Genomic DNA, 14,167 nt, shown 5'->3' on the forward strand with positions numbered 1-14,167 from the left:
ATATAAGCATTCAAATACATCTGTTCTCTTCAGAGGAAACTCTGCCTCATAGTTCATTGGCAGAATGAAAACAACTCAAAATTCCAAGTGTTCAACATCTTTTTCCAGTAACCCATCTACTGGTTCAGCCTGTGAGCTCCTCCTCTAAGTATGGAGGATGCAAACCCACAGATTCCTTATATGAGAAGCATCACCTTTCAACACAGAATGTTATGAGACTGTGTTTCCAAAACTAACATTCTGGAAGAGGGGTTTAGTGCAGTGGTAAAGACGCTGCCTGGAGTATGATATCCCAAATCAGAGTGCTTAGGTTTGAGTTCTGGCACTGCTCCTTATTCCAGCTTCCTGCTAATATGCACCCCAAGTGGCAGCAGTGATGGCTCAAGGGCCAGACACATGGGATATCCAGAATGGGTTCCTGGCTCCTGGCTTTTGACTGGCTGTTGCAGGAGATCTCTGTCTGTCTCTGGCTTTCTAAATGAATGTACACTAAAAAACCACCCTACCATCCTAACGCCATTTTCAAAGGCTTGCCGGGTGAGGGGAGCTGGTCCGTCCACAGTCTTGCCGTCATCATCGGGGCCCCAGCTGGCGCTGTAAATGTGCACATGCTGAGGATTGTAGCTGACCGACTTGGCTTCCACCATGTCTGTGACATCTCCATCCAACATTCGCACTCCTTCAAAACAGAGGGGAGAGAGAGTGCCTTAGAGAGGCTTTGCTTCATGACACCCAATACCCCAGATACAAGATTTGGAGGAGAAAGAATATGTTTCTAATCAGCACTGAGGCTAACATATTTCCCCAATAAAAGGACAATGGATACTATGTAGAAGATAATTTGGGAGGAAAGGCAATTTCCATGTGCATAAATGGATTTGTGGAGCAGGGAGTTGGAAAAGGAGCTTGCTCTGTCCACTCCATTCATTGACCTGGTATTGCAGTACCTCTGGGAATGGTGCACTCCCTTGGAGGAAAAAAAAAAGAACAAACTAAAAAAGTATATATCTTTTTGATCCACTGTTTCCTTTTCCAACTTTACGATCCCTAAAATGGCTGCCAAAATCCCTCTCTCTCTCCTCACCTCTCCTGAGTACTTGACAAAAAGCCTTCTGAACAATCTCTCATCCCTAAATTTGTCTTCATTAAATAATTGTGTTCAAAATTGGTATAAAACAGCCTAAACCTTTGTAGTCTCATATAACATGGAAAACTGCCAACTTAGGTTGGTCTTATTTCCTCTATATTTAATATTATCCCCTAGTCTGTAAAATTGATGTGAAGTTAATATATTTCTTTTTGTCAAGTTCTTTAGAGGTCAAATAATAAGAATGCTCTTTGTGCACTTGAACATTTCAGATTCTCTAAGGGTTTTAGAACTGTTTAGTCATTAATCTTCATTTAAGCATATTCCTATCCGACAAACAGGAATTTATTATTAACCCTATTTTACAATAATAGACATCAAGACTCATAAACATATATATGCAAAATGCTGAGGTTACCTTTTTTCTTTTTGTTTTGGAGATTCCCAATAACAAAACACCTAATTTTAAGTAAGTATGCATCTCCTCAGCATAAACTAAATATCATCAGTGAGACTTTGTATTATTTTAAAATTATCTTTACAGACCAAAGTCATTGCTTTGAGAAACCTTATTAGTAGCAGAATTTCAAGATTTTACTGCTTAAATAAATGGACATGAAATAAGTAAAATCCTCAAATCAAACAACTTTAGAGACTATGTGAATTGAAGTAGGAATATTGGTAGATAAGAAAAACATTCTTGAAGGAGACAGATCTTACTTGTATTTTTAAGAGTGTTTAATTTTTAACTATACAACTTTCCAAGAAAAACAGAAAGAAAGAACAACGAACACATTATATGGCCAGGATGAAACAGTTATCAACATTTTGCTCCATTTTCTTCATCTGAGAATATGCTAGGTTGAGCTATTTTAAATACCATGACTGACATGGCACCTCATCTTAAGATTGTCTACAAAAATATGGAAATAAGTACCTATTTTCATCCAACACTTCTACACCAAATTTAGGTACTTCTAATGACATTGCATTTGGTTGTTACATCTCTTTACTTTCTTTTCTTCTCAATTTTTTGAATTTTAAAGGAGATGTATGTTACGTTGACAAGTAATGTGGGGAATGAAGATTGTGAACAAATCCTTTTAGAAATATTATGGAATGGAAATTGTATTTAAAAAGTTTGTCAGTGGTTTGTTTTGTGGGAGTAGAACACTCATTTACTGAGTCCTGAGGAGTCACTGATTTGTTTTAGATGAATAAGAATGTTCAAAATTTATCCGTGCATGTTTTTGGCAAAGGATGAGTGCCTTCATCTTCTGATTTTGTATTTAAAAGCATAAAACGAAACTATTTACTCTTTAAACCCAAACTACCCAGAATAATTTCACTCATGCATTTAAATGTAAGCATGAGAGTACAGACATAACACCCGAATTCAGTTTCTTTGTTGTGCAATTTATGCAAAATTCATGGGAAAATAAAGCTTAGTAAATCATAAATAGAGAGTAATAATTTGCTGGTGGAAAATTCACAAAGAGGAATTTCATTTCATCAAGTTTTAAAGATAAAAAGCTGCTCTGTTTCCTAATTTAATTCTAAGGCTTCAGGCCTTAGAATTCAGAGTGTTCTTGTTTTGCAACAATTTTGGTCATAGCCATATGTTTACCTTCTTCACTAAGGTATTGTTAAGTGAAGGCAGTAGTTTATTCGAGAGTTCACAAGTGCATCCTTTTATTTCTTCAAGGTCAGCAAGAGTGCCGGGTTTGTGTTGGACAGTTATGATGGTGATCTTCGGTGTGTCTGTGTGTTACAGACTGCGCCCTGAACTGTGCAAAAGCTTGGCTGGGCAGCCATGGATCCGGCTTTCTCTGGAAACGAGGGGCCTCCGGCATCCTTGTCATTCACCAGGAAAGCTTTTGTCTCCTTTCCTTGGTTCTTCCCTGGCCTTCCCCTTGACATGCAACAGATGCTCTCTGAGTACAGCTGATTGCTGTCTAAGACACTGCATACTCTAAGAATCCAGGGTGACACAAAGGGAAGAAGGAGGCCAAATTTACTATGGACTGATAGTCAAGGTAGTTTCAGAAAACTTGTTCTTAGCATCGTTGGTGTGTTACGCTATAGCGCATTTATAGCAATCCCTCCTTTATCTGTGGCTTCAGTCATCACAGTCTTAGTTAACCAGTGGTCACTTGTGGTCCAAAAATATTAAATGGAAAATGTCTGAAATAATTCAGGTTTTAAATGAATAGTATAGCATATTTTTATAATTTGTAATTATAATTTATTTTTGCCATTATCCTCCACTGAATCTCATCTCTATCATAGGCATAGATATGCAGATAGAGTTTGATACTATCCATGGGAACATCCACCAGAGGTCTTGGAACATATCCCTGGGAACAAGGGGTGACTACTGTACCCTAAATATTTCACATTACAGGACCTCTGTGTTTATATCTTTATCCTAGAAAGGACTGTCATTTATTTTTATAAGTTCCAACTCTGTTTACCATTTGGGAAAAACAATGTATTAGAAACAAGGAGGTCAGTCTAGTTCTGGAAGCTTCATTCATCTTATGACGGGCTTTGGGAGGCCCCTAGCCAATACTTCATGCCAGGCATAATGATAAAGTCGGTAGGATCCATAAAACCTAATACAATGTTTTTACCCCATTTTTGTGTGGCTGTGGCACCAGGCTGCTGAATACAGGAAAGATTACAAATGGGAAAGTCAGAGTTTGCTGTTATCAATGCTTGAATTTATGTTTCTTCGGCTGTGTCTTTATGGTAATCATGCATATATCTGAATATGCACCTAGGTGTTTTTGTGCGTGTGTATAGATATAATCTGGAACCAGTCATGGAAATAGTATCATTAAGTTATGTGGCTGCAACAGGAGATTCTACCATTTTAATTCAATGAAAATAAAGTTTTTGTAAGCTTAAGGAAAATGAAATTTCAAAATGCTTCCATGCACAGGGATACCTGGGCTTAATGTTAACATTTTTTTATAGTGCCTTGGAGTGCTAATTTTTATTTATTCTTTTTCTTTTTTAAATTCTATTTGAGGTATTTATTTAAAGTATTTATTTAAGGAATTTCATGTATTTCATTTACACAGATTGAGGAACATAGTGACACTTCCCGCCCTACCCTCCCTCTTGGCCATGCCCCCACCTTTCCTCCTTCCTGAAGTTTACATTTTTAGTTTTTCTCACCCAGGCAGCAACTGTACAGTTTCGATACAGCTGTCAGTGACTCCACTAGTAGAGTTTTCAAAAAGTATGTGTGCAGCATTTTAAGGTACTACCTCAGAAGTCTTTTTATTTAACAACTTATGTTAACCCAGTCGTTTTTCTGTCAGTAATGGTTGAACACTGTTATGGAAAGATTAGCCTATCTTTGGTTCAAAAAAGGGTCCTGAAAACCAGTTAGCAAGAAACAACGGGCATATTTCTACAGTCTGACGTATTAGTTCCGCATACCTCCAATCTTGGCGTTGAAAGCAATTCCGACAGTGCAGTGAGAGTTGTTTGCAGCGGCAGCCACTTCCCCAGCACAGCGGGTCCCGTGCCTGCAGGCAGAACACACACACATTTCTAAAGCAGAACCCTACCTTCTCACAAACTTAATATATCCTTGCCACCACTCAGACTTCAAAGTGGTGAGGAATGGATCCAGCTGTGATTTTTTCTGGAACTTCCTACCCAAGTAGCACTTTGTTTGTGACAAACTTCTAGCACTTAATTACATTGTTTTGGATATTTTCTGGATATGTTTATTTTTGATATCTTACTCTCCCAAAAAGAAAATCTCCATCAAGGCTAAAACCAAATGTTTCTTTGTATTCAAACTTCTGCTGACCAATATGGTAGCCGCTAGCCATATGGGACTATTGGAATAGTTTGACCTCAACTCAATTTTTAACTTTATTTAATTTTAATTAATTAGATTTTAAAATGCACAGTTATTAGAAAACTTAAAAATGTGGGATGCAAAGCAGATTTTTAAAGAATGTACTAAAATACAGGTAAGGTATTTCCAATGAAAATTGATCTAAAATAGTATTGTTCGGTTGGGGTTTGGCCTAGATGTCGACACCGGTTCAAACACCCTCTTTCTTTATCACACTGGCTGGGTATGAGCTCAGGCTTCCGCTGGAGTGCACCTGGGAGGCATGTAAAAGTCCCTGCAACCCTCTTGGGAAAACTGGATTGAGAGATTTGTGGCCATTTAGGGAGTGAATCAGCACATCAAAGATCCCTATTTCTCTTATTCTGTGTCTCTCTGCTTCTCGTATACAAAAATAAATAAGAATAAATAATAAAATAGTATATGTCATAAATATACAGCTTCAAAAATTTGAAAAAAAGAATCTCAATACTTTTATATCGATTACATATTGAAAATTTCATTTAATAAAATATGAGGATATATCAAAAAGTTCATGGAAAACACACTTTCAGTCCACGAACTTTTGAAGTATTTTGTAGTATCAAGATGTTTCACCTGTTTTTTTCATCTTTTTATTTCTTGATATGCCAAATAGAAAATTATTTTTTCCAAAGCATTCCTTGCTATTTCTTTTCCATGATAACTGTTCCTTCATCGGAACTATTTTTTTGCTGAAAGTATTTCTAATATCACCTTGTCAGGAAGGCACAGAAGTTTAAGTATAATCTCTTGGGCAATGGTTGTCTGAATCAAGTAATGGAGAAGAAGTGTGTGAGTCCAGAGAGAACACACAGTCTAGTGACTGATGGTCACAGCTGCAGAAGATGATGTGACAACCATGATGGTGCATCTGTCATTGCCAGTGAAGCCTGGTACTTACCCCTTCCCTCATTTTTAGAGAGGAAAGCATCTAGGAAGACCTGAGATGTGAAGAGATCTGTCTAAAGCAGCACAGTTAGAAAAACTCAGGTCCCCAAATTCCATTCCAGTGCTTTTTATTTTATAGCACAGTTACCCCAGGCCATGCCTGCTTTGAAATAAAACTACTGTTAGGTGTACATGCAGCTTTACATGAAAGAAATATTATCTATTATTTTTTTTTACTTTTTAATATCATACACCTCTTGCTATTTAAGTATTATTGTATGTATCATGTTATGGTTATTAATATATTGCATAATTTTTATAAATGGTAAATAGACATGAGTATACTTCAAAAAGTACAAAATGGAATTAAAAGATAAGTTTATTTTGGTGCCAAAAGCCTATGAAATTCATGTAGTTTCTTCATAATATACATTTTTCATGAACTTTTTGAACACTTCTCATAGGCATGGATTTCATTTTTTTGCGCCAAGATAAAAAACAGCTGTTAATTCCATTTTCCATGAACCTTTTGAAGTTTTCTCATGTAAATGTGGTTTGAGTGCGTGGTGTGTGTATGTGTGTGTGTCTGTCTGTCTCTATGGATACAACATACATCATAATCTCTTAAACAGGCTCTCCGTTCCTAGAAATTTACCCAGTCTTCACTATAATTAACAAGCCAATCTTGAGTATATATATCATTTTACACCTTGGGACAAATTCATAGCAGTAGAATTACTGTATCAAAGAGCGCAGAATACACTGTCAAATTGTTAACAGCACATGAAAGTAATATAACCAAATCTCATAAAAACTGCAAGACTGAAAATATTACTATAAAATCTTTTTATGTACTGCGAAGAGAGAGAGCAAGAGCGAGAGTGAGAGTGAGAGAAAGAGATCCCATAAGCCAAGGTGAATGACCCTATGAAGAAGGGAGAAAATATCTGGATAATCCCTGTGTACACAATGCTCTGTGTAATTTGTTTTTTAGTCTCTTTTATCCTTGTCAATCTGTCATGAAAAATGTTACCTCATTGTTGTTTCTTTCCCACCTCCTGATGATATTTGCTGTTGAACTCTTTTCAAATATTTATTAGCTATTTCTAGTTATTGCTTTGTGAATAACCTTTATATGCCCTTTGCCAAAGTTTCTTACAGCCTTTCCGATATTATTTGTTGCAAATATGTATCCAAATTTGTATCTGGAATATGATCTTACTTAGGACACTTTTTGGATAGTCATACACAGAATTTAATTTTGGTAGATTAATAATTATCATACCCTTCTGGCATTTGGTTCAATTGCTTCAGTCATTGAAAAGTGATCAATTCTTTAAAAGTGAAACTATTTCTTTTGTAAGCCCCATGCTCAACTCTAATTTCTCCCTGAACCTAGAAGTTATTAACCATGATTCTTTATTAGGCCCTTATGCAATATTACTTCACGGTGTAAGTTATTTTCATTCAAATTCTTATTTGTTAATGAGTCCACTGTACTCACAATTTATTTTATCTATTATTAATTAATGTGAAGTGTTACTGGACCACAAGGACCTCTGTTTTAAATTAAGTTCTGGTTTTTTCTTTGGTCCATGTTTCACTTTCATTTTGATAATTGAGTATGTATCAATAGTTTTTTTATATTGATTATTATCTTCTTTACTCTGTGACAAAAGAATATAATTTCAAGGAACCAATTAGAACCTGTGAGATCCATACAATGGCCAAATTCATGATCAGTGTTAGTACATTCTACATGCTTGAAAATGATGGTATTCAGCTGGCGCCGCGGCTCACTAGGCTAATCCTCCGCCTTGCGGCGCCGGCACACCGGGTTCTAGTCCCGGTCGGGGTGCCGGATTCTGTCCCGGTTGCTCCTCTTCCAGGCCAGCTCTCTGCTGTGGCCAGGGAGTACAGTGGAGGATGGCCCAAGTGCTTGGGCCCTGCACCCCATGGGAGACCAGGATAAGTACCTGGCTCCTGCCTTCGGATCAGCGCGATGCGCTGGCCGCAAGCATGCCAGCCACGGCGGCCATTGGAGGGTGAACCAACGGCAAAGGAAGACCTTTCTCTCTGTCTCTCTCTCTCACTGTCCACTCTGCCTGTCAAAAAAAAAAAAAAAAGAAAAAAAAAGATGGTATTCTCCAATTGTTTTTATATGTCCATTAAATCATGCTTGCTTATTACACTGTGGATGTGTTACTGTTATTTACATTTCTTCTAACTTTGTTTTATTGACAGACTTCCATTCTATTAATTTAAAATGGAATTATTGATCATCCTAGTGAACAAATCATTCATGAATATTTAGTAACACTATGGCTCTTGCAGTTAAAAAAAGCTGATTAATATTTAACTTGTAAATTATTTTAATTTTTCTATCTTCAAATGTTCTATGTTATTAGCTATGGCTCATAAGAACATAATTTTCTCAAGTTAGACTATCTGTCTGTAGCGTATGTAGAAAGTACTTCCTATTGCAGTAGTTGTATTTGTTGACACATTCATGTTCATTTCTGTAATTTTTCTCTATTTACCTCTTCCATATGATACAGCTTTAGAAAACTTTAACTCTGATTACCTATGTTTTATACTACATATGAGCTTCTCAAGAATATGTCTTGGATTTTTTAGCCATACTAAAATTTTTTACCATTACTGCTACTATTTTAAATAATGTTTGTTTAAATTCACAAAATACATTATTCTGGTTCTTTCTTTTTGTAGATTGTACATTGTTCTGGGATCATTGATTTCTTTCTCAATAACATTCTAATGCTAATGTCTTTTCAGAGAGTCTTTGTTAGTCAAATTCTTTTTTTGTCCTTAATTTTTTTATGTATTTGAGAGGCATAAAGAAAGAGAATGAAAGCAGAGCATGCTCCTATCTGCTGGTTCAATGTTCAAATGCCAGTGCCTGCAATGGCTGGGGCTGGTCTAGGGTCTAAGCTGGGAGACAGAACACTATGCAGGTCTCCCACAATGGAAGCAAGAACCCAACCAGTTGAGCCATCATTGCTATCTTCCAGAGTCCACAATGGTGGGAAACTAGAGTCAGGACTCAAACCCAGGCACTCTTATTTGGGATGCAGGCATATTATCTACTAGGTTAAAGAAGCACCTGCCTCCTCAAAATTCTTTTGATAGCTTCAGAAAACGACTTTGGTTGTTATTTTCAATAACTTTTGTTATTGAAAAATAATTTCACAGGGAATGGAATTATGGATTATCAGCACTTCAAAGATATTGTCCCATTGTCTTCTAGCTCCCATTTTTTCTGGAGATAAATTGTCCATCTGGGAAATCTACAGTCAACTATAGTTTGAAAATACTACATGAAATATTCTGGAAGTAAACAATTCATAAATTTTCAAGTGCACACTATTCTGAGTAGTGTTATGAAATCTTGGACTGTTTATTCCATCCTGTCAAGGATGTCAATCATCCTTTTGTCCAGCATATTCACTCTACAAACATTACCTGCTACTACCATTCTAGGTTATCAGCTTGATTGTTGCCGTAGTTCAGTGCTTGTTCAAGCAACCCTTTCTTTACTTCATAATGGCCTGAAAGCGCAGAGTAGTGGTGCAGGAAATTCAGATACGCCAAAGAGAGGCTATATAGTGCTTTGTTTAAGCTAAAAGGTAAAATGTATTGAGAGAGAGAGAGAGAGAGAGAGAGAGAGAGAGAAGAACATATGGAGAAGAGCATATTCACACTACTTTTATTAGTCTATCATTATAATTGCTCTATTTTATTATTGTTGTTTGTATCCTTTACTGTACCTAAATTATACATTAAAGTTCACTATAGGAAGCAGGAATTCAGCCTATCAGTTAAGGTAACAATATCCCACACCAGAGTGACTGAGTTTGACTCCTGGTTCCAGCTCCTGAGTCCAGCTTCCCAACACAGAACCTGGAAGTCAGTGATGACTCAAATAATTGAGTTCCTCCCTTCTACACAGGAGACTTGGATTGTTTTTCCAGTTCTGGGCTCCAGCGCTGGTCAAACCCTGGGCTTGGAACGCATCTGAGCTATAAACCAGCAGATGAGAATTAATTCTCTCTCTTTCTCTCTCTCCTCTCTGCCTCTCAAATAAAATTTTTAAATTAAAATTTTTAAATTAAAATCAAATTAAGCTTCATGGTGAACATTTAGCCTAGCAGCCAACATTAGTTGAGATGCCCACATTTGACACTGTTATACCTGGGCTCAGTACCTGGCTCTGGCTTCTAACCCCAGATTGTTGGTAATGCAGACCTGGGGAGGTAGCAATGATGACTCAAGTAATTGGGTTCCTGCTACCCACATGGGAGATCTGGATGGAGTTCCCAGTTCCTGGCTTAGCCCAGCCTAGCACCAATTGTTTGGGGAATGAATCAGTGGACAAGAACTCTTGTTTTCTCAATCTCTCCCCCTCTGTCTCTCTGTCTGTGAAATAAATAATAAAACCCACTTCATCATAGGTATGTATGTATAGTAATAAAAGCATATGCCATGTGTAGTACTATCTGTGAGGTCCTGGAAAATATGCCCTGCAGATAAAGGGAGACTCCTATGATTTCCCTTAAGTGTTTTCCAAATCTTTTCTTTAACTTTTCTATTTGAAAGTTTCATTAAGATTTCGTGTGCATGGCTTTTAAAAAATTCTTCTTTAGAATTTGTAAACCTGTAGTTTGACATCTGATTTCTCAGAATGTTTAGCTATTATCTCTGAAAACTTCTTTTCAATCATTCTCCAGCTCTCCTTTCAGAATCCCAACTAAGAATATATTAGACTTTTCATGATATCTTTTAATGCTTAATCTCTCCTTCAGACTTCCCATAACTTTCTCTGTCTGGGCTGCATGCTGTGTAACTTGTTCAATTCTATATCTCACTTACCTTCAGCTATTATTAACCTGCTATTTAACCTATTTACTGGATTATTCACTTCAATTATTATATACTTCATTTGTTGAAACTCTTTTGAAAATCTGCTTGGTTAATTCTTATAGTTCCTTTTTCCTAAAACATTTATAAATAATCAGCTCTATTGGGGTGGGTGTTTGGTATAGCAGTTGAAGTTGTCACTTGAGATGTGTTCCTTCCACTGGGAGTGCCTGGTATGAGCCTCCACTACTCTGCTTCCAATCCAGCTTCTTAATAATGCACATCCTAGGAAGGCAGCAGATGACAGCTTAAGTACTTAAGTCCCTGCCACCCACCCACTTTAGTCCTTGTGAATTCTTTGAGGCTGGGGTGGAGAGCTCACTGCTCCACAAGATGATTTAAATTTGCTTCTGCCACATGTTTGGAAGTAAATCAACCAGGATCTGTTCAACCAAATTTAAAAGTTCAGCTATACATGTAATAATGATTTACAGGTGTAAATCTTATAAGTGCTGTAATTCTTAAAGAGTAGTTATTTATGAATTACTTTGTCCTATCTATTACCCAAGTCAAGAAAGTCAAATATGTCCTGTCTCAGTGTGTGTAGGATTGTTTCCCCCATGGGTAAAGATGATGCCTCAGGGGTTCTGTTTTAAGCAGGGGTCCTCTCTCACCCAATTGGACTTATGTCCTGCCATATCTGGGCTTGTTAAAATACAGCTTCAGGCTGGCTGAGATTGGTTGCTCATCCTAGAAAAAGCATGAGCCCATATAGGCTTGTAGATTTCCACCAACCCAATCAGGCACTAAAATGTTCCTTATTGCTTTCCCAGGAGTTTTAGATGGACTATACTAAGAGAGATTTAATTTACTATCTAGTCTACCATACCACTAAAAAATGGAATAACTACCAGTTCTGAAGTGTAACAAAGCCTTGCACAAATTATATGCACCATTAATGCATAGCAAATGCTCATGAATGAATAACAGAGTGATTGTTTCTTCACAAAAAGGTTTCTTATAAAGATTTCTGTACATTTTTCTACATTCTAATGTGTGAACTATTTTTGGAAGACAGTGAAATTACTGGAACTGAACCCTCACTCTACTGCTGACTCACATGTTTCGAGTATAAATTAAATAACATATTACAAAATACTGTAATTGAGGGTCCATTTAGCTCAACTGCATTTATATAGCCCACTCTCTTAAGATGACAATGATCATTACCCTAAGAAAAGTACCAGTTGTCTTTTTTACTTTCAAATCTTAGTTAGACTCAGAGTTTTGACATGAATAAATCAAGGAACAATAGATATTATCATGACCTCTTTGAAGTTCAAGAGTGTGAACAATATGCAATTTTTTTTCTACTCGCAAGGAACAAGGGTGGTCAGTAATAAGTATGTTCATAATGGCCATTAAGTATAAAAGCCACAATAATGAAGTCTGTACTTCAGATGTATTTTTGCTCAGAGATCAGAGGATGATATTAGGTAAAATTAGGGTAGTCATGCCACAGAGAAAAAAAAATTTCAGTAAATTCTTGTCCAGAAAACAATATACTCATTATATTGTACTCTAACTTTCATGTCTCTACTAGTCAATTTCCATGTAGTAAGTACTCCTTGGAGAATTAGACATCTGTTAAGCTCTCTTCTGCATGTTCACAAAAAAAAAAAAAAATTACATATTTTCTGGGACTTCCAGAAGATAATTGAATTATGTAATTTATAATGGATCTATAGTAATTTAAATTAAACATCATTTCAAATAAGGTAGATGTAGACAAACAAGAATTTTTAAATGCTATTTATTGTATCATTTCCCTGATTCTCTTTAGGATACTGTCAGAGCCTTAGTAAATTTGAAACAAAAAGTATTTTTTTTTACCTCAGTATACCATTATTCCTCTTAAAAAATATCTTGACTTAAAGATCATGCCAGTCTTTGTTCTACTGCTTTTTCTTACCAAGTTTATCATCTACTATATTACTTGTTCCAAACAATAAACCATTGCAACATAGGACTCCAAAAGTTTAACCTACATTGATATGGTTTCAATATGGTTTGCTACCCAAATCACAGAGGAATCTAATCCCCAACTACTAATGGTATTAAGAAGGTGGACACTTAATTCACTATGGTGTTTAGAGGTGTGCATTTGGAGCTGATTAGGAGTAGATTCGGTAGTAAAGGTAGAGCCTCATGGTTGAATATTGATGGTTTCACTTTTTTTTTTTTTTGGTATCAGGTTTGAAAACAAGACAACAGTACCTGTTAATTCATTTCTATGTATTGTGAACACACACAAGTTAGGTGTAATGAATGTAGAATAGGTTCAGCGCTGCGGCTCACTAGGCTAATCCTCCACTTGCGGCACCAGCACCCCGGATTCTAGTCCCAGCTGGGGCACCAGCTTCTGTCCCTGTTGCTCCTCTTCCAGCCCAGCTCTCTGCTGTGGCCCCGGGAAGGCAGTGGAGGATGGCCCAAGTGCTTGGGCCCTGCACCTGCATGGGAGACCAGGAGGAAGCACCTGGTTCCTGGTTTTGGATCTGCGCAGAGTGCTGGCCATGGTGGCCATCTGGGGGGTGAACCAATGGAAGGAAGACCTTTCTTTCTTTCTCTCTGTCTAACTCTGCCTGTCCAAAAAAAAAAAAAAAAAAAAAAAAAAATGAATGTAGAATATAAATTCATGGTATTTGCTGTATCTTGCTAAGCCCTCACTCATTTTTTGCTCTCTTCTTGTCCTCTTGTCACACTATTTTGAGAATTCGTTTTTCTTCCATGGATTAGTGAAATGGAAATACTAAGATATATGAACTGGTACCACAGATCTGAAGACAAGGTGTGAGGAATCTCAGCAATGAACCCAAGACATCAAGGACACATGAGGCAGGGGGTTCTAGCTTTGCACCAGCCTTCACACTGCTTCAAAATAAAAATTACACTTGCAGGGAATCAAGCAACCGCAAGCGAGAGAAAGACTACTTTCTGTTTCATTCCTTTCTTGCAACAAACATCTTAGATTCTTTCTGCCTTCCTCACTGCTATTCTTGCACACATCTGGCATCCCCATTCTTACTTGCAGGGTTGGAGAAAAAAACATTTAAAAGTCTATTTCAAATGTCCTTTGGGGTGAGGACTATAAGAAATGAGGATACATCCTCAAGCCTATGGGTCAAAACTGACATCTGTGAGTGCTCAGGTTGTGTGTGAAAATATTGTCATCTTTTGTTTATGTCACACTTTCCCTTTAGTCTCACATTAACCCTGTGAAGTAAGCTACACAGGCATTCTTTGTCTTCTTTTACAAATGAGAAAATCCAGCCAGTCAGATGGTGATTGGAGTAAAATGTGGCAGTGCAAGGAACAGAGTAGGGACTTCTGGGTTCTTACACAGCGACTTTCCACTA

At 37.1% G+C, this 14,167-nt stretch overlaps 1 protein-coding gene and 1 pseudogene across 3 annotated transcripts in view; one reads left to right on the plus strand and one right to left on the minus strand.

Annotated features, from left to right (window-relative positions):
* The window catches only part of PCSK5 (proprotein convertase subtilisin/kexin type 5), a 442,208-nt gene that overhangs the window by 271,983 nt on the left and 156,058 nt on the right, over positions 1–14,167 (minus strand). For all 3 annotated transcript variants that reach the window (XR_001793338.4, XM_051858772.3, XM_008256582.5), the window contains exons 6-7: positions 4,538–4,626; positions 507–679 (exon numbers count right to left, since the gene is read on the minus strand). Coding sequence is in view for 2 of the 3 variants with exons in the window: in XM_051858772.3 (XP_051714732.2) it covers positions 507–679; positions 4,538–4,626 (262 nt within the window). In the remaining variant the exon portion in view is untranslated. The remainder of the gene's footprint in view (positions 1–506; positions 680–4,537; positions 4,627–14,167) is intronic.
* LOC127484921 (U2 spliceosomal RNA) lies at positions 837–969 on the plus strand (annotated as a pseudogene).

This window comes from Oryctolagus cuniculus, chromosome 1 (genome assembly GCF_051225735.1).
Source record: "Oryctolagus cuniculus isolate XC-2025 breed Fujian yellow rabbit chromosome 1, ASM5122573v1, whole genome shotgun sequence".
NCBI classification, from domain to species: domain Eukaryota; kingdom Metazoa; phylum Chordata; class Mammalia; order Lagomorpha; family Leporidae; genus Oryctolagus; species Oryctolagus cuniculus.